General features: G+C 41.8%; 1 protein-coding gene across 1 annotated transcript; it reads right to left on the bottom strand.

Moving 5' to 3' along the window:
* Positions 1–1,469: 1,469 nt before the first annotated feature.
* On the bottom strand, positions 1,470–19,952 carry LOC146658101 (GTPase IMAP family member 8-like). The gene is made up of 5 exons (XM_085426533.1): positions 19,826–19,952; positions 15,537–15,563; positions 12,296–12,349; positions 10,795–12,006; positions 1,470–6,123 (listed from the first exon to the last, which is right to left on the bottom strand). The coding sequence occupies exons 2-5, from the start codon at positions 15,553–15,555 to the stop codon at positions 4,106–4,108; spliced, it is 3,303 nt and encodes a 1,100-aa protein (XP_085282659.1). The 5' UTR covers positions 15,556–15,563; positions 19,826–19,952; the 3' UTR covers positions 1,470–4,105.
* Between the last annotated feature and the right edge of the window lie 1,714 nt (positions 19,953–21,666).

Genomic DNA, 21,666 nt, shown 5'->3' with positions numbered 1-21,666 from the left:
TTGTTTTGTTTATTTGTTTTTGTTGGTTTGTTTGTTTTTTAATTTACTTTTGGTTCTGAATTCTACACTTTATTATGTTATGTAATTATGTACTATTTGTGAAAACAGAAAAAACTAAGAAAAAAAAGAAAAAAAAAGATAAAACACAACATGTCTGATAAAAGTGAAAGAAGAGAAAACACAGCCGTGAATTTAGAGGAAGTGAGGGTGTTGAGTCCATCGGTTAAACCAGTTTACAGTTAATTCATCATGAATATCATTCAGCTCGAGCTTCTTCTCCTCACAGCTGCTCTCTCTCTCTTCTTGTTGTTGTTCTTTATGGGACTCTACACAGAAATGTACTGAGGTATATACTGAAGTTAGCTGCAGCTTTCTGTTAGTGAAACAGTAAGATATTATATATTCAGAATTATATGAATTGTATGAACACATTGAGAACAATAAAATGTTGATAACTTGTCACCTTTCAAGTTTTATTCTCTTTAGTTTGGTTTCAGGATTTCATTCATTACAACATTAAAAATGTGCAGAATGGGTTCGAGGCCAAAGTCAGAGCCAGAGACGAGCAGCAGAGGCCTGAATGCAGCCATGAAAACGTTAGTTTTTTTTTTTTTTTTTTTTTTTTTTAATTTATTTTTTATTTTATTTTTTTTACTTTATTTTTTTTTTTCCTTTTTTTACACGAAAACGTTAGTGCATGTAAGAAAACTGCAGCTCCAAAAGTGAGAGGATTCCAACAAACTCCCATGTTCAGATGTTTCATTCATATAAACAGGATTTCAGCCTTATATAATCCCTTCAGCATTTTTAATGGAATTACCTGACAGATGATAGGATGTGCCGGGTGACCACAAAGACAAATTCAATTGTGTGATTTTAGTTTTAGTTTTTACAGCTTGCCAGCTGTTGCTAATAACTTGGCACGTCACTGGCACATCCAAAAATTCAACATGGCAGGAGCCAAAAATGCCAGTGAGTTATAAAAAGTTCAGAAACCCATTGCTCAAGGTGGCTGTGTCCATCCTTTATATACAGTCTATGAGCAGTGCACACAAAGCTCCAAGTTTAAATGTCCCAGATATTTTATCATTAGCAACAACATCTGCCCACAACATTTTAGGGGTGATCGTGGCTCAAGAGTTGGGAGTTCACCTTGTAATCGGAAGGTTGCCGGTTCGAGCCCCGGCTTGGACAGTCTCGGTCGTTGTGTCCTTGGGCGAGACACTTCACCCGTTGCCTACTGGTGGTGGTCAGAGGGCCCGGTGGCGCCTCTGTCAGTGCGCCCCAGGGTGGCTGTGGCTACAATGTAGCTGCCATCACCAGTGTGTGAATGGGTGGATGACTGGATATGTAAAGCGCTTTGGGGTCCTTAGGGACTAGTAAAGCGCTATATAAATACAGGTCATTTACCATTTCCACAGTGTTTCTTCAGCTGAGCACAATCACCCACAACTTTTTTTCTGCCTCTGCTAAACATATGCCTTATTTTAATTTCATTACTTTCATTCTGAAAAACATCCTCAGTTTACATTAACTTTGTTTTTATTGTGTGTAAAAAGAAATGAAACATAAAGTCAGTATTTATCAGGCAAAAAGCAATAAAAGCAGTTATTATAAAGTGGTACAACAATAAATGGACATTATACATGGTTTATATAGTTTAAAGTGTTTCTTGATTATGATTCAATGCAGAAAAAAGCCCAAACTACATTTTCCCGCCTCATTCAACGAGGCAGGTGAAAACCATACAAAAAAGATCATTAAATTTAATTAAAGTTAAAACTGCATGCAAATCATAATTTCAAATCATCTTTAAGTATTCTAAAATATCACAAGAATTCATATAAATTAAGCCTTAATAAAAATATACATTTTGGTGAAAAGGAAAAACACCCTACCCAGGGAAGAAGACTAGATTATATAAACTGATGTTCAATATATCTGCAAAATGACAATCATAAACTACTCCAAAACTCAAAAGTACAAAAGTATACCCACCCGCCTCACCAAGGGTGATTTTAGAAAATAATTTCCCATCAGTAAGGTGATATTCTATGTCCCTATGTCCATACACCCATTTAAAGCAGCGGGGGATCAAACCACCAAGGACTCCACTGCTGACTGCTGCCCAGACCACAACACACTGGACCCCCTTGGCCCCAAGACAAGGTCATCAGGAACCTTTATATAACCAATTGCCAAAGTTGTTTGAAGCCCTCATGAAGCCAACAGCCAACAGTTACTGTTGATGTGATGTTCTTCTGCTTCCTGTATCTGTGGGCATGATGTACTCTGCACTCACAGGCTTCGGTAGTTCAGAGACTTATCCCCATGAACAAAGCAAGACAATCAGAGCTCAATCCATTTTGACTTGCAAGGGAAGCTCAGTCGGAATCTCAGAGTTGTAAGCTCTGCACCTGATCCCTGACAACTTCAAATTCCAGCCTTCCCTCACAGCCTTTTTAATCAGTGAACACAGTTACACAACCCCCTCATTGTAAAACCCATATGGTGTGTCATAAAAGCTAAGCCACTGTGTGTGTATATATGTGCGACCATGTCAGTGCATGTGTGCATGTGTATATGTCTCTGTATATGTGACTTCCTGGTTACAACCATTTAACATTTACGGGCGATCATGGCTCAAGAGTTGGCAGTTCGTCTTGTAACCGGAAGGTCACTGGTTCGATCCCCAGGCTCTCCGTCCTGGTCATTGTGTCCTTGGGCAAGATACTTCACCTACTGGTGTTGGCCAGAGGGGCCGATGGCGCGATATGGCAGCCTCGCTTCTGTCAGTCTGCCCTGGGGCAGCTGTGGCTACAACTGTAGCTGCCTCCACCAGTGTGTGAATGTGAGAGCGAATGAATAGTGGCATTGTAAAGCGCTTTGGGTGCCTTGAAAAGCGCTATATAAATGAATAAATAAATCCATTATTATTATTAACAACATCTCTGGTCATAAAAGCGTCATCTCACACCACCCCATATACGGCTTAACCCCTTTAACGGACCACCATATAAAAAACGGTAAATGGCCTGTATTTGTATAGCACTTAGTCCTTATGGACCCCAAAGCGCTTTACATATCCAGTCATCCACCCATTCACACACACATTCACACACTGGTGATGGCAGCTACATTGTAGCCACAGCCACCCTGGGGCGCACTGACAGAGGCGAGGCTGCCGGACACTGGCGCCACCGGGCCCTCTGACCACCACCAGTAGGCAACAGGTGAAGTGTCTCGCCCAAGGACACAACGACTGAGACTGTTCGAACCGGCAACCTTCCGATTACAAGCAGCAGCAAAAGAAGATCCAAACTACACTTCACATAAACATCGTCATGAATTCCCTCTGACTTTTGCTCTTTTGCTTCCACCACTTTGTGCACAGCTCTCTCTCTCTCTCTGTACTTCAAGAACAGTTTCCCATCAAAAATCTGTTTTCTGCATTATTCGCTTGCTTATTACCAGTCTACTGTTGTCTACAGCACTGTTGGCCGCTGTTTTATTTTGTTTTTTAATGACCTCCACGCCTCATTTCCACTGTTCAATACTGAAGAAATGTAAACTTTTTAAAATGATGCCAAATTGCAAAATGCTCAGCTGTGTCTCTATAAAACCTCTAACTTTGCTCTGCTTCACTTCAGCAGCATCAGGTAATTTTCATATGTTGATTAATGGTTTTCTTTTGTTTTTGATCTATTGCAGAATATTTTTAAGGTCATCTGCTATAAAAAGTCAGGTCAGGAAAATCACCTTCATGTTTTTCTGTGTTTATCCTCAGTTACTTTGGCACAAAGGCATCTGCTGTGATGCTCACACCTCTGAGGTTATTTAGACCAAAATACTAAATTTTGCTCTACAAGGGCCTGATGTCCACTTACGAGGACACACTGCCACTGTTCTATCGAAATGTAAAGCGAATGTCCTCATATGTGGATCTCATTTTTCTCAGAAACAAAAATCAGGTATAAAAAAAATATCTTGTAATTCTTTTTTTTTTATATATACATTCATCAGGTCCCAATCAGCCCAAATAGCAAAAAGAAAGACTTAGAAGGTTAAAGGACATGAATGTCTCTCTTGATGTCTGCAGTTTTGCTCATGAGACAAAGCAGGGCTGTTTCTTGTCTGTAGTCAGAAGTTTTTCTTTCAGCGCATTAATTTCTGTTTCATGTTTTTTCTGCATTTCTTCCAGTTCCTTCCTGGTACTGTCTTCATCTTGGGTCCCGAGTTTCTGTTTTAGTTCATTCATTTCTTTTTCCTGTTTCTTCTGCAGCTCATCAAGTTGTTCTTTCTCATTTTTTTCATTTTCTTTCAGAAGCTTTTGTTTGAATTCGTCCAGTTTTTGCTCGTGGTTTTCCTTTAATTCAACTAATTTTTTCTTTTGATTTTGTTGCAGCTTTGTTAAAAGAGTTTGCTTTAAATCACAAATTTCTTTTTCATGTTGGTTGGACAGCTCGTCCCTTTCTGTCTCCCAGTCGTCTTTGTTTTGGGTCAAAAGCTGTTTCCTCAATTCTTTCATTTTTTCTTTTTGTTTCTTCTTTAGTTTGCCAACTTCTTCCTTCTCTTCTTCCTTTTTCTCATGTAAAAGATCCTTTTTAAGCTTCTCTTCCTCTTTTCTGTGTGATTCCTGCATGCTTTTTATTTTTTTCTTGTTTTCCTGCTTTTGACTCAGGAGCATCAGGACTAAATCAGCTATTTCTGATTTATGTTTACCCTGCAGAACACCTATTTCCTGCTTCAGACTATTTTCTTTGTGGTCTGACAGATCCTTTAATCTTTCATATTCCTCCTTTTCCATCTCTAGATCAACCACCTCCTCCATGAGTTTAAATATCCCAGCTTCATATTTTTCTCTGAATTCATTCAACTCTTCAGCTGTTCTTCTGGCCTCTTCTTTAAACTTCTCCATGTCTTCCTGTATGTTTTCAATTTCTTTCTTATAGTTTTCCTCCAACTCTTTTAGTTTCTCTTCTTGTTCTATTTTGATTTCATCCTCTTTTTCTTTTTCACATTTAAATTTTTCTTTTACTTGGTTGTATTCTTCTTGGAGCTTCCTGAGTTTCTGCTCTTTCTGTTCATCATCTTGGTTTTGTTTTTCTTTCAGTTGATCCTGCTCTCTTATATTTTCTTTGTACTGTTCAAGCTCGCTGTTAATCATTTCCTTTGATTCTGACTCTGATTGTAGTTTTTTCTCCAGTTCTTGAATTTTTTGTTCCCATCCTCGTCTTTTAAGTTCTTCTGTTTCTCTCTCTTTCTTTCTAGTTTCTAGTTCTTTCTTTCTCTCTTCAGACTGAAAGTCAATGCTTTCCTGTAACTGTCTGAGTTGCTCATCTCTTTGTTCATTTTCTTCTCTTTGCTTTTCCATTATTGCTTTCATTGATTTCATTTCTTCCTGGTGTTTTCTTTCGAGTTCCTCCCTCTGTCTCTTCATCTCTTCTTCCTTCTTTTTCAGCAGTTTCTCCATTTGTTTCTTTATCGCTGCTTCAGCCTCCTGCAGCATCTCATTTGTGAAGCATTTTCCTCCATTTTTGTTAAGCATGGTGTCAATCTTTTTTATCAGCTCACTGACTTGTGTGCAGCTTTGTTTCTCACGGTTATTGAACACATGGTATCTCGATTCACAGTCAGCGATCAGACTTTTAAAGGAATCATCACATGCATCTTTAATGTAATCTTCAATAGACTGTTCATAATGTTCGAGTGTATCTCCTCCTGTGAAAAGAATGATGGTGAACATCTCTGAATTTTTCCCAAAGACTTTCTTGATCAGCTTCAGAGTCTCTTTCTCCTCTGGCGTTAATCGGCCAATCTGCAACACCAACAGGAAGACATGTGGTCCTGGAGCCAGAAGATTGATGCACTTAGTCATCTCCTCACAGACCTCTTCATGTGACAAAGTCGAGTCAAAGAGTCCAGGAGTGTCGAGCACGACAACAGGACGACCGTCCACGTCACCCTCTGCTTTCTGACACTGTTTGGTGATTGATGTCTGGCTTGCGCCAGCTTTGAACTCTTTTCTTCCTAGAATGGTGTTTCCTGAGGAGCTCTTTCCACTGCCGGTCTTTCCGATCAGCACAATTCTCAGACAGTCTGAGCTCTGCTTCTCTTCATCCACTGTAAGTTAAGAATACATAGTTAGTGAAAGGTAATTCTAACTCATTTTAATAATCTTTCAGTACCTTCTAATTTCAGTTAGATGTTCAAAAACATTTCATACCAGGACATCAAATACTGCAACTGATTGACATTGTTTTCCATTACAAAAAAAAACAACAACTAAACAATAAAAACTGTAAAACATGGCTCAGTGATGACAGGGAACAAAGTCAAAACTGTCACCCAAGCGTACACCGTTTGTCCTATTTGGAAACATAGCAAGTGAAAAAAAACAAAACACATATTCTTTTCCTTTTAGCTCACAGGTCAGGTTCGGTATCAAAGACCATGTAAAAGGATTTCAAAAGGTTGTGGCCAAAATCCACTGAGGCATTGCCAGCAAAATGTTTACCAACTTCAGTGCCGAGATCTCATAAATACACCCTTACACTTCCCCAGGAACTCAGAAGACAAGTAGCAGCCATTTGTTGATAATCAAATGTGCTTGACTGACTTGATCATCAGCAGGTAAGAGCACCTCTATAAAAGCAACGGGTTTGGCAGTTTGCTGGTCATGAGCATTCTTCATGTGTGTGTTAACACAATGCTGAGGAGGAAAAACATTAGCATCGACTTCAGACTTTCTGCTCATAAACTTGCAAAGTGATTTTAGGCCCTTTCCAAACAATTTAATGTACATCATTCTAGAGTGAGAAACATTATTCACATGTGGAAAATATTTAAGACTGTTTTCAAGAACACAGTAGTACGTAGTAGTTGCAGCTAAACAAACCAAAAACTTATGGAACAATGTGACCAAAGCAAAGATGTACGGCCATAATGCACAAAACTCCAAACCAAACACAACATAAACTCAAAAAAATGACTCTTTGAATGAACATAAAAAAAATCATGGAAAGAATTTCCCTGTAATTAAATTGTGTTATTTTAGCATTATGCAATTCTGTTATTCCAACTTAATGTACTTGAGTTGGAATAACTTGATTAATTAATGATGAATCAACTGTTTTACTACAGTTGAGTCCAACTTGATCCAACCCATACAAATTACGTTAGTGCAACAAAAATGCTTAATTGTAATAGAAAGCCATTTATTAACTCATTCACTGCCATTGACGTCTATAGCCGTCAATTGCAGTGAATGAGTCAATGGGTTTAACTCATTCACTGCCAATGGCTGGCAGTGAATGAGTTAATGTGGAAATCCTTTCCATGATTATTTTAAGTTAATTTAAAGAGTTATTTCTTTGGAGTGTTCAACAAAGTCTAGAGTCTGGTTAACAAAATTTATAATAACTTCCACTCCATCCATCCTGTTATCTTTACCAGGGTTACTGGCCTATCACCCTATCCCAGATGTGAAAGGGTGTGAATGGTAAATGGCCTGTATTTGTATAGCACTTTACTCAGTCCCTAAGGACCCCAAAACGCTTTACACTACATTCATCCATCCATCCATCCATCTTCATCCGCTTTATCCGAGGCCGGGTCGCGGGGGCAGCAGCTTAAGCAAAGAGGCCCAGACCTCCCTCTCCCCAGCCACCTCCTCCAGTTTATCCAGGGGAACACCAAGGCGTTCCCAGGCCAGCCGAGAGATATAATCTCTCCAGCGTGTCCTGGGTCTGCCCCGGGGCCTCCTCCCGGTGGGACATGCCCGGAACACCTCACCCAGGAGGCGCCCAGGGGGCATCCTTGTCAGATGCCCGAACCACCTCAGCTGGCTCCTTTCGATGTGGAGCAGCAGCTGCTCTACTCTGAGCCCCTCCCGGATGGCCGAACTTCTCACCCTATCTCTAAGGGAGAGGCCAGCCACCCTTCGGAGGAAGCTCATTTCTGCCGCTTGTATCCGCGATCTCGTTCTTTCGGTCACTACCCACAGCTCGTGGCCATAGGTGAGGGTAGGGACGTAGATCGACCGGTAAATTGAGAGCTTCGCTTTTACACTCAGCTCCCTCTTCACCACGACGGACCGGTGCAGCGTCCGCATTACTGCAGCTGCAGTCCCAATCCGTCTGTCGATCTCCGGCTCCCTTCACTCGCGAAAAAGACCCCAAGATGCTTGAACTCCTCCACTTGGGGCAGGAACTCATCCCCGACCCAGAGTGGGCACTCCACCCTTTTCCAGCTGAGAACCATCATGGCCTCAGATTTGGAGGTGCTGATCCTCATTCCCGCTGCTTCACACTCGGCTGCGAACCGTTCCAGTGCGAGCTGGAGGCCCTCACCCGATGAAGCCAACAGAACCACATCATCCGCAAAAATCAGAGATGAGATTCTGAGGCCACCAAAGCGAAAGCCCTGCACCTAGAAATCCTGTCCATAAAAATTATGAACAGAACCGGAGACAAAGGGCAGCCCTGGCGAGCCCATCACCCACCGGGAACGAGTCCGACTTATTGCCGGCAATGCGAACCAAGCTCTCGCAATGGTTATATAGGGATCGAATGACCCGTAGCAATGGGCTAGACACCCCGTACTCCCGCAACACCTCCCACAGGACACCCCGAGGGACACGGTCGAATGCCTTCTCCAAGTCCACAAAACACATGTAGACTGGTTGGGCAAACTCCCATGCACCCTCAAGTATCCTCGAGAGGATAAAGAGCTGGTCCAGTGTTCCGCGACCAGGACGAAAACCGCGTTGTTCCTCCTGTATCCGAGGTTCGACTAGCGGACGAACTCTCCTTTCCAGGACCCTGGCATAGACTTTCCCAGGGAGGCTGAGGAGTGTGATCCCCCTGTAGTTGGAACACACCCTCCGGTCCCCCTTCTTAAAGATGGGGACCACCACCCCGGTCTGCCACTACATTCAGTCATCCACCAATTCACACAAACACATCACATACTGACAATGGCAAGCTACATTGTAGCCACAGCCACCCTGGGGCGCACTGACAGGACAGAGGCGAGGCTGCCGGACCTCTGACCACCACCAGTAGGCAAACATGATATTAGTATCTTTCCCAAGGATATTTGGCCTGCAGCCTGGGATCGAACCACCGACCTTCTGATTAGTGGCTGACCTACTCTGTCAGAGTACAGGACAGGTCACCTATCACAGAGAGACAGACAACCATTTGCACTTATGTTCATGGGTACTTTAGAAAGACCAATTAACCTAACCCCAATTACTGCATGACTTTAACTGTGGCAGGAAACCAGAGTACCCAGAGAGAACCCACTGCAAACTTGGCTATATTGCAGATTTGAACCCAAGACTTTATTGCTGCAAGGCAATGGTGCTAACCACTGTGCCACCGAGCTGTCAATCTAGACTTCAAAAAAGTAGGGAAGCTATGATTACAAGGCTTGATATAGAATTTTCTGCACGTTTTTGTCCTTTACAGGTAAAAACTCAAGGTTTGAAGTCTTGTGTGATCTTGTGAATTTTGTGAGTCCAGGCAACTAACCACAACTACAAGTTTGAATTTTGTAAATGTAACAACCACCCAATTTCATTTTTTTTTTTTTGAGTGTATCAGCACAAACACCTTATACAAAATGTGAGACCATCTGTCCCAGAGCTAAAACTTGGACCAAAGTGAGTCATCAACAGGACAATGATTCCAAGCACAGCCAGACATCTACCACAGAATGGCTGAAAAAGAAGAGAAACAAAGTGTTGCAATGGTCCTGTCAAAGTCCAGACCTCAGCCTGATTTACATATGGAAAGTATTCTCAGTGCTTCACTTTTCCCACATTTTGTCATGTTATAAGATTATTCCAAAATGGATTAAATTCCCTTTGTATCTTAAAATTCTACAAACAATACTTTATACTGACAAAAATGAAAAGCACACCTCTCTATTTACGGTCCCATAGGTGACAGTTCATGTCAGAGCATAAACCAAACCATGAAGTCCGAATAATTGTCTGTACATTTTGAGTCAGGATTGTTTCGAGACACCGATCTCAAGAAGAATATAGAAAAATGTCTGCAGGATTGAAGGTCCCACTGAGTACAGTGGCCTCCATCACAAATGGAAGAAGTTTGAAATCACTAGGACTCTTTCTAGAGCTGGCTGCCCAGGCAATCTGAGTGATCAGGGCAGAAGGGCCTTAATCAAGGAGGTGACATAGAACTCAGTGTTCACTCTGACCTCGAGCATTTCTCTGTGGAGAGAGGAGAACCTTGCAAAGGGACAACTATTTATGTAGCACTCCATCAATTAGGCCTATATGGTAGAGTAGCCAGACTGAAGCCACTCCTCAGTAAAAGGCACATGATAGCCCACCCGGAGCATAAAGGTACCTGAAGGACTAAGCTCATGAGAAACAAAATTCGCTGGCCTGATGAAACCAATATTGAACTATTTGGCCTGAATGTATCAAGAACGGTGGTATTTAAAGAGACTGAAGACGCTCTGGATCACCTGTCATTACATCTGAGATAGTGTATAAGGCCTTGACGTCCAGTCTTTTGTGTTTAAAATGATAAATATAGTTTCTATGTACTTTTGCTCATAGCAAATATTATTTATTCTTAATCAAAAATATAATAGAAGTATAAGTCTAATTAATATGAGAAATTGAGTTTGATTAAGGAAAATTCTGTCTGTTCTAATGTCTGGATTTTATGTGTGTAGACATGATCTTCAACCTTGGCAGATTTATAAAAGTTTTATAAAACCCATGGTTTAGAAAATTTAAAAAGAAAAAGTACTTACAAAGGCCAACATCATGTGGTTTCAAGTTTTTCAGCTCCGCCTGGAGTGTGGTGATTTTATCCACACAGACACGTGTAAACATGGTTATTGTATAGTTTTTGTGAACTGTTATCTTTTCCACAGTCTCCAACAGTTCTGGGAGCTGCAGTTTCTCTTTGATGTTGAGAACAACAGATCTTCCTCCACAGCTCTCACAAAGCTTCTGGATGTCCTTGTTTTCCTTTACAAAGTTACCAACAGCTGTATCTGTAGGATCTGAGTCCACGGTGAACAGAATCATGGTGAAGTCATTGACTCGAGAGCTGAATGTGTCCTGGATGGTCTTTAACTCTCCCTTGTCTTCATCAGTGAGGTGAGCCACAGGTAGGACCAGGATGAAGGCATGGACACCCTCAGGATCACAGAGGGAGATACACCTGAGTGATTCCTCCATCACTGCCTCCTGAGGTTTTCCATACAAGGCAGGCAGCTCCACCAGGGAAACCCAACGTCCACACACCTCTCCCTGATGTTTAACACACTCTGATGAGTTGGAGGCTGAATGAAGCTCAGTCTGACCTAAAATGGCCTTGGCTGCTGACGTCTTCCCTGCTCCTCTCCTCCCAAACAGAACCAGGTTTAAAACACACTTTGGTCTCATGAATAATCCGCCATCCTCATCCTCAAATACATCACAGCTCAGACGATCTTCATTTATCTCCTTTGCTGTTTGAACCAAACGTGTTAACAGCTCTGAACGTTCAAAGCTCTTCTGCCACAGGTATCTGTATCTGCACATCCTTATCATTTCTTTTAGCAGTGGATGAGTCATACAGTTTTCAAATGAGCTCTCCTCTCTGGATGTTGACATGAAAATTAGTGAATGGTCAAATGATCGATCACTGAACAGTTGAAGGACTCTGCAGAGTCTCTGTTTGTGATCCTCAGTGAAGTTTTCAGGTTGTAGAACCAGCAGGAACACATGAGGTCCAGGAGCAGAGAGCCTCACACATGTTTCTACATGTTCCTTCAGTTTGTCCTGAGAGATTTTGGTGAGCAGCAGGTCTGGGGTGTTAATGACAACTATTTGTTTTTGCTCAAAGGGTGTACTGAATTCCACACAGCAGTCTGCTGCTCTTTCAGTACAGAACTTCTCCTGTCTCAGTATCATGTTCCCCACTGCTCTCATCTCTGACCAGCTGTTCCCCAGCAGAACCACCCTCAGCTCGGACACTGGGAAGAAAAGTAAATTATTTCCTTATTATTTACTTATTTTATTTATTTAATTATTTACTTATTTCCACACAACTAAAGAGAACCAGAAAAGTAATTGACTTAAATTAAATTTAAATATTATGTGTTTATTGAAAAGTTATTTCTCCCCTCAAATTAAGAAATTAAAATCAATAAAACTTGAAGTAAATGCATGTATTTCATTCCACAGTCGTTTCACCACCAACACTAAAACACTTTACCTGGTACACCTCCATCACACATTATTATAAATTTTACACAGACTTACTGAAATGTGTCAGGAATTCATAACTGGAACTGCGTGTCAGTGGTTTCATATTATCTGTGAACGCAAGGGAAGACACGGAAAACTGAATCTTTAGTATTTCTTTTTAACCTACTTGTGTCACAAGTTGGAGTAGCACCAAAGCGCAAGCTTGAATATTTTGTAATTGCTCCAAATTCTATCACTTAAGCTAATTAGCTTTTAAAATCATTTTTCCCCAACTGCTTCGTATTTGTGTGTGGACTGAAGCATGTGCGTGTGAGTCCTCAGAAGTTACACACAAATCATTGGACACACGTGTAAATCTTAGCTTTTGGACCACATCGTCTTAGAGATCAATAAATTGCATCTGGCCCAGCATTCACCCATTGCCCTGTTATCACTTTCCATTTTTCTTTTTGCACAGCACCATTTGTTCCTTATTTTTTCCTTTTTTCTCCATGTCACTGGTCTCTTTTTTGTTTTGGCTTTGTCTGACGCAGTTGTTTGTATTTCTAACTTTTCTTTTTCATATATCGTCATCTTTCTTCTTTCTGCTGTTGTTACATGTGTAACTTAATAACTCAGCTGTTAGCACAGTGGAGTCCAGTATGTACCGTCTCAAATGCACAAATTTGATTGGCTGATTGAAGTGTTTAACTCGCATCCAATTCTTCTGTGCAATTCAGCAGCCACTGAACCACAACAATAAACACCAGAAAAGCTGCACCAGTTAAATTAGAAGCCCCACTTTAGGTATTAAACCATAACCGTCGGTTTCGGTTGTAGGTATGGGTCCGTATAGGACAGCTTGTGGATCCAGATCCAGACTGTGCCCCCCCTTGTTAGTGACAGCTGATCTAGAAATTTCTAGGTCAACAATCAAATAAATAGCAGCAGCAGTACTTAAAGGCTCGGTATGAGAAATTTTAATGAATATGAATTTTTTTTTTTTTTTAATTGTGAAAGAATAATTTTACTTAACATGGATGATAGGTGTTGTAGGGTTTGCACATAGAATCACACAGAAAACAGCTACTTCCAATGTGACACATAAGGTAGCTAAGGGTATTTTCATTCAATTTATAATCGAATAATTCATAATTTCATTTCTACATCTCTACAGTTGCCTCAAGGCGCTTTATATTGTAAGGTAGACCCTACAATAATACATACAGAGAAAACTCCAACAATCATATGACCCCCTATGAGCAAGCACTTGGCGACAGTGGGAAGGAAAAACTCCCTTTTAACAGGAAGAAACCTCCAACAGAACCAGGCTCAGGGAGGGGCGGGGCCATCTGCTGTGATTGGTTGGGGTGAGAGAAGGAAGACAGGATAAAGACATGCTGTGGAAGAGAGACAGAGGTTAATAACAGATATGATTCAATGCAGAGAGGTCTGTTAACACATAGTGAGTGAGAAAGGTGACTGGAAAGGAAAAACTCAATGCATCATGGGAATCCCCCGGCAGCCTACGTCTATTGCAGCATAACTAAGGGAGGATTCAGGGTCACCTGGTCCAGCCCTAACTATATGCTTTAGCAAAAAGGAAAGTTTGAAGCCTAATCTTGAAAGTAGAGATAGTGTCTGTCTCCCGAATCCAAACTGGAAGCTGGTTCCACAGAAGAGGGGCCTGAAAACTGAAGGCTCTGCCTCCCATTCTACTTTTAAATACTCTAGGAACAACAAGTAGGCCTGCAGTGTGAGAGCGAAGAGCGAATGTGCACAGCACATTGAAGAGAACGGAAGAGAAGAGAACTCCCATCACCCTCTGGAACACAAACTTGGAGTAATCAGGACCCTACACCACCGGGCAGAACATGTTCCCTCTAAGCCTGAAGGAAAAAAGAAGGAACACACACATGTAAAGGAAGCACTCAAAACGTGCAGCTATCCTAAATGGGCGTTCTTAAAGTCAGCAAAGAGGCACAGAAAAGAAGACCAGACACCAGCGAGGGAGGATAAGAAGGACAGACGCAACAACATTGTCATCCCCTATGTAGCCGGTGTATCAGAGAAACTCAGGAGAGTTTTCTCCAAGCATGACATCCCAGTGCATTTCAGACCCAGCAACACACTCAGACACAAACTGGTTCACCCGAAAGACAAAACGCCAAAACACAGACTTAACAATGTGGTGTATGCTGTACAGTGCAGCGAGGAATGCCCAGACCTCTACATCGGAGAGACCAAACAGCCACTTCACAAGCGCATGGCACAACACAGAAGAGCCACCTCCACAGGACAAGACTCAGCAGTCCATCTGCATCTTAAGGTCAAAGGTCACTCTTTCGAGGATGCCAATGTTCACATTTTTGACAGAGAGGACAGATGGTTTGAAAGAGGAGTGAAAGAAGCCATCTATGTCCACTGTGAGCGACCATCTTTGAACAGAGGCGGGGGTTTACGACACCAACTCTCTGCCATCTATAATCCAGTTTTGAGATCCCTTCCCAGACGCCTTAACGCCCACTCACATCCTGGGCCATCTGACCTCAGGAATTCGCATGATAAGGTGGGGCCAGGTTTCACAATGAACACACCCGAAACTCTGGCTGATTGTGACCCACACCCAGTTTCACACCTTGGCTCAGGCGATTAGAGGATCATCAGGGGTCCTTTGTCCCTCTTTGGGGGAAAACTCCCACTAGGTTTATATCTGGGACTCTCCACCATTTGACCTTAGAACTGAAGAAGCTTCTCGGATGAGAGGTGAAACGTCTTCAAGTAACTTAAAGAAGTCCAGACGCTTTTCTTTGCAAGCTCCTTTGATGGCCTATGTAAAAGTTCTTAGTGGTGCAAAGTTATTGGCACAAACAGCAGCATAGGAAAAATAAAGCAGCCAGCCTTTGTCTCTGCAACCAATCAGAGAACGCCTTACATTGCATCTCGATGCACTGCTTTTTCTCCAAGGACTGAAGCACTCACAGAAATGTTAAATGGGATAACTAATCTGCTAATTAATATGTTAGCTAATTCTACAGCTAATCCCACAGTTAATCCCAAAACTAATCTATTTGCTAATATAATACCTAATCCATGAACTAACAGGAAAGGAGTGCAATTAGAAGATTAATGTGAAAATGAGAACTGGAAACAACATTATAAATGTCAGTAATACATCTTTTGGAATAAGCTTCTAGAACTAGTGTTTACATGTGTACATCATCAGATGTTATGTGAGCTTATGCAACCACCTTCAGTCTAATTTATTTTTCAAATAATCATTTGTTACAAGGTTTTAAAGAATGGATGGACTTACCAGTTCCTACAGTAGCCATGATGTGATCTGCACCCCCACAAAAACAAAAAAAAATAATTAATAACATAATTAAATTTTATTTATACAGCGCCAAATCAGAACAGCAGTCGCCTCAAGGCGCTTTCTATCGTAAGGTAGACCCTACATTAATACATACAGAGAAAAAACCCAACAATCATATGACCCCCTATGAGCAAGCACTTTGGTGACAGTGGGAAGGAAAAACTCCCTTTTAACAGGAAGAAACCTCCTGCAGAACCAGGCTCAGAGAGGGGCGGGGCCATCTGCTGTGATTGGTTGGGGTGAGAGAAGGAAGACAGGATAAAGACGTGCTGTGGAAGAGAGACATAGATTAATAACAAGTATGATTCAATGCAGAGAGGTCTGTTAACACATAGTGAGTAAAGAATGGTAAATGGCCTGTATTTGCATAGCACTTTACTTGGTTCCTAAGGACCCCAAAGCACTTTACACATCCAGTCATCCACCCATTCACACACACAGTCACACACTGGTGATGGCAGCTACATTGTAGCCACAGCCACCCTGGGGGGCACTGACAGAGGCGAGGCTGCCGGACACTGGCGCCACCGGGCCCTCTGACCACCACCAGTAGGCAACGGGTGAAGTGTCTCGCCCAAGGACACAACGACCGAGACTGTCCGAGCCGGGGCTCGAACCGGCAACCTTCCGACTGCAAGGCAGCTACCATTTCCTCTCCAGCTTACGAGTCATCTGCTTTAGGCTACGTGTTTGAGAATTATACCACGGAGTCAGGTACTTCTGATTTGAGACCTTAGTTTTCACAGGAGTTACAGTATCCAGAGTCGTACGTAGTGAGGAGGTAAAATTATTAACAAGATAATCGACCTCTGTTGGGGTAGCGTTCAGATAGCTGCTCTGCTCTGTGTTGGTACAGGGCATTGAAGATGATAACAGTGGGTGGATTATATTCTTAAACTTAGTTACAGCGCTTTCAGAAAGACATCTACTTTGATAAAGTCTACTCTCCACCGCTGTGTAATCAATTATTGTAAATGTTTTTCAGGAAACACTGTTAAATGTTCAGTTTCTATGCCATATGTTAAAACAAGATCTAGAGTGTGATTAAAGTGGTGGGTGGGTTCTTTTACATTTTGAGAGAAACCAATAGAGTCTAATAACAGATTAAATGCCATGTTGAGGCTGTCATTTTTAGCATCTACATGGATGTTAAAATCACCCACAATAATTATTTTATCTGAGCTCAGAACTAAATCAGATATAAAGTCTGAGAAATCAGACAGAAACTCTGTGTAAGGCCCAGGTGGACGATAGATGATAACAAGTAAGACTGGTTTCTGAGTTTCACAGCTGGGGTGGACGAGGCTAAGCATCAGGCTTTCGAATGAATTAAAAGTCTGTCTGGGTCTTTGGTTGATTAATAGGCTGGTGTGAAAAATTGCTGCCACACCGCAATGTCTTTTTGGGAGCTGACACAGTCTCTATGGAGATGGGTTTTTGGGGGGGTAGCAGGAGGAGAGAAGCTGCAGAGAGGCGTGTAAGACTGCAACTCTGCTTCCTGGTCCCAACTCTGGATAGTCATATTTTGGGGGGTTTAATAAATTTGTCCATATTTCTAGAAATGAGAGCTGCTCCATCCAAAGTGGGATGGATGCCGTCTCTCCTAACAAGACCAGGTTTCCTCCAGGAGGTTTGCCAATTATCTATGAAGCCCACATCGTTTCTGGGACACCACTCAGACAGCCAGCAATTTAAGGAGAACATGCGGCTAAACATGACACTCCTGGTCTGATTGGGGAGGGGACCAGAGAAAACTACAGAGTCCCACATTGTTTTGGCAAAGTTGCACACCGATTCAATATTGATTTTAGTGACCTCCGATTGGCGTAACCGGGTGTCATTACTGCCGACGTGAATTATGATCTTACTGAATTTACGTTTACCCTTAGCCAGCAGTTTTAAATTTCCTTCAATGTCGCCTGCTCTGGCCCCAGGAAGACAATTGACTATGGTTGCCGGTGTCTCTAGCTTCACATGTCTGAGAACAGAATCACCAATTACCAGAGTTTGACTCCCGGCGGGTGTGTCGCCGAGTGGGGAAAAACGGTTAGACACATGAACGGGTTAAAGTGAAAGTGCAGGAGGGACAGGTGAAGAGGCCATGCTGCTATCGAGTCAGCTACAAGCTAAGCTAGTGAAACAGTAAAGACAGTGAGTGAATACTTTGGGAGACCGTGGCTCAGGGGGTTGGGAATCGCATCTGTAACCGGAAGGTCGTCGGTTTGATCCCTGGGCTCTCTGTCCTGGTCGTTGTGTCCCTGGGCAAGACACTTTACCCTACTTGCCTACTGGTGTTGACCAGAGGGGCTGATGGCGCAATATGGCAGCCTCGCCTCTGTCAGTCTGCCCCAGGGCAGCTGTGGCTACAACTGTAGCTTGCCTCCACCAGTGTGTGAATGTGAGAGTGAATGAATAGTGGTATTGTAAAGCGCTTTGGGTGCCTTGAAAAGCGCTATATAAATCCAATCCATTATTATTATAATAAATTAAATAGTGAGTACACAGAAAGTGTGCTCTGGATGAAGGACGTGAAGATTATACTATGAAAAAAGAAGTTATCTAAAAGTTTTTAATTAAATTGCTATGCAGATAAGCTACTCAAACACACCACTGTGTAGGACAGGAATAGGAAGTGATACTCAGTGCCACAGAGAGAGTGAACACCAACTGACAGTGTCACCCAAAGCATGCATTCAGGTTTAAGGATGTAGGTTTGAGTAAGCTTTAGTGAAACGTAGTAACCTTTAAAGCAACATAAGGGAACTTTTACTTATGTCAGTGTTCTGTGATTTGGATGGCTTATCATAAAGGTATGTCCTCTAACTTTTCACCATTTTCACAGGATTTGAAAACACACACACACACACATACACACACACACACATACACACACACACACACACACACACACACACACACACACACACACACACACACACACACACACACACACACACAGAGAGACATGAATGCAGTTAGTCCTGTTCACTGTGAGCTGACAAGTAAAAACTGGTATTTCACAATCCATTCGTTGAAAATGTTCTACAGCTACATTGTCTGAAATTCAGTTGTCAAATAAGAGTACTGTAAAATAAAGCTGAAATAAACATGACTCAGAAATATCAGAAGTGCCTTAGATTAAGGTGTAACTCTTACAGTAGCTATATAATAAAGATAAAAATGTGGGAAAGATGGCATCAAAGTTAGAGGGAGGAAGCAATTAAAGGAACTCGTGAAACTGGCATGTAAGTGCAGAGGTCCCAGGGATGGTGCCACAAAGACAATATGAAATCCCTGCATTACAGGTAATGTTCAGGGGCAAGGAAATGCAGTTTACTTGGTTCACCTCCCTCTTGTATTTTAGTAGTGGGGGGTCCATCCCAGCACCCTAGGTGCATCTGCCCAGAATATTTAAATTAAAAGCTAGCTGTTAGCAACAGGTCATCCCTTCCCTGCTGCTTCACACTGGTCACCGCTGTAAATCTTGATCCCCCCCCCCCCCCCCCCCACACACACACACACACACACCTTTTCTCTTATTTTTTCCTCTCACCACTTTTTTCCCCCACTGTTCTCTGCTTTCTTATATTTTTCCAATCTTGCCTTTACTCCCTGTGTGTTCCAGCATAATCGATTGGACAATGACATGAACAATAAAATAAAGTAAATTAATAAAGCAAAAACATTAACAAGCGTACAGAGTCTATTACTCCTCATAGGAAAGCAAATATGTCTGGCAATACAAAGCATTCAGACCATAATTCTGCTTCTACAACTGCTGAACAGGACAGGTTAAAAAAAATCCCATCCTAATTATGTTCACCATGTATTCTGATACCACATTAATGTTACCTTTCTCACTTCACAGCTGTTGCTAGCAGTGAGGCCTGGTTACTAGTTGTTGTTGGCATATCGGTTAATTTCCAGTAAGGAAGTTAAATAAATTAAATGGAAAGATTAAGACAAACGTGATCACGTTGCTCAGTTACAGTTGAGTAATATGTGCAGTAGTAACCTTGGAAAAAAAGAGCAAACAGCACTATTCTTCTACACCATTTCCGCGTCTGTACTCAACCGGAACTCAAACTAAACCTGAAGTTATAAAAACTAATTAAAATCTGGAATTCAGTGTGAGAGAGAAGCCTTTTTCTGTCCCTTAGTTTAACGAAGCTCTTTGCAGCACATTCACCGTTTTATCAGCAAAAAAGGCTTGAACACAAACTCACCCGACACTCATGAGACTAATTTGTCTTCCAAGTTTGTCCTCTCGTGCTGCCAGTCATCAGTTATTAAAATCAGTCACTATAGCCAACACACTGACTACCGCGGTCAAGTGAGCCGTCATTTGTGAGCCGCAGTCAAGCCAGCCGCCTCTTATCCGCCGCATAAATTTTCTTGCGCGTCTACACTAGCTATTACGGCAGCGCCTTTTCCTCCTTCTTTACCAATCGTACGCGCGCGCGTGCGCGCAATCACACATTGGATAGGGACAGCCTGGTTGTGTCATAATCAAAAATTCATTAACAATCATCCTTAATGGTTGATGTCCAATTTTCAACACATTTCTCCTCTGGGACAGCTACTGTACCTCTGGGCCAGGTTTCACCTCAGTCTGCTGCATCAAAATTTGTGCAATATTAGTGGATCAAAAATGCTGCTGAGAGAGTCATGACAGGGACTACAAAGCGACAGCATATTTCACCCATATTTGCTTGTCTTCACTGACTCCCTTTGAAATCCAAATTAGAATTTTTGAATATTTTTCTCACATACAAGGTCTTGAGCAATCAGGCTCTATTTTATGTTAAAGTTCTCACAGTATATATCCTTAAATGGCCGCCTCTCTCTTTCAAACTGCAGGTGTACTTGTGGTTCCTATAGTATTTTAAGGTAGAATGGGAGGCAGAGTCTTCAGCTCTCAGGCTCTCATGTTTTGTGGATCCAGCTCCCAGTATTAATTCAGTAGACAAACACCTGTCTCAGCTTTTGAGAGCCTTAAAACCTTCTGTTTTGACAAATAATACAGTTAGGATCGATCAGGTGACCCTGAATCTTCCCTTATTTGTGCTGCATTAAGCTTAGGCTCCTGTGGGATTCCCATAATATATTTATTTTTTCTTCTTCACTCGTTCTGTGTTTATACACCTCTCTGCATTTAATCATTAGTTAGTATGTATCTCTTGCTCACTTGCACAGTGTATATGTTGTCCTGTCTCCTCCCATCAACCTCAGCCAGTTACAGTAGGCTGTCTCTCCTTGAGCCTGGTTCTGGCAGATGTTTCTACCATTTCAAATTGAGTTTTTCCTTCCCACTCACTAAATGTTAGCTCATATAGGGTCATTAAATTGTTGGGGTTTTCTTTGTATTATTGTTGTGTTTTAACCAACAAAATAAAGTGTCTTGAGGCGACCGCTGTTGTGATTTAGTGCTAGATACACAACATTTAATTGCTAACACCAGAATGAATTAAATTGTATAAATTCAAATTATATATTCATTGTTGAAATGTTTTGTTTTGGGGGGCTTTATAAGAAAGCCCTCCGCAAAGCCAGAACATCTTACTATTCATCACTGATTGAAGAAAATAAGAACAACCCCAGGTTTCTCTTCAGCTCTGTAGCCAGGCTGACAAACAGTCAGAGCTCTGTTGAGCCAACCATCCCTTTAACGTTAACTAGTAATGACTTCATGAACTTCTTCACAAATAAAATTTTTATCATTAGAGAAAAAATTACCAATAATCATCCCACAGATGTAATATTATCTACAGCTACTCTTAGTACCATTGATGTTAAGTTAGACTCTTTTTCTCCAATTGATCTTTCTGAGTTAACTTCAATAATTACTTCCTCCAAACCTTCAACGTGTCTTTTAGACCCCATTCCTACAAAACTGCTCAAAGAAGTCCTGCCATTAATTAATTCTTCGATCTTAAATATGATCAACCTATCTCTAATGATCGGCTATGTACCACAGGCCTTCAAGCTGGCTGTAGTTAAACCTTTACTCAAAAAGCATCTCTAGACCCAGCTGTCCATGCGGAACATGCTTGAACTCGGTGCGTGG

Source organism: Rhamphochromis longiceps, linkage group LG12 (assembly GCF_057381845.1).
Source record: "Rhamphochromis longiceps isolate RC_006_pf linkage group LG12, R_longiceps_female_GT1.1, whole genome shotgun sequence".
In the NCBI taxonomy this organism is placed as follows: Eukaryota; Metazoa; Chordata; class Actinopteri; order Cichliformes; family Cichlidae; genus Rhamphochromis; species Rhamphochromis longiceps.
The sequence above is the reverse complement of the archived record's forward strand: the minus strand, read 5'-3'. Positions and strand labels throughout refer to the sequence as shown.

Coding starts and splice junctions, on each gene's coding strand:
- LOC146658101 (XM_085426533.1), bottom strand. Junction 12,007..12,295: donor TGAATTCCTGACACATTTCA/GTAAGTCTGTGT, acceptor TTTTCTTCCCAG/TGTCCGAGCTGAGGGTGGTT. Junction 6,124..10,794: donor ACCACATGATGTTGGCCTTT/GTAAGTACTTTT, acceptor CTTAACTTACAG/TGGATGAAGAGAAGCAGAGC.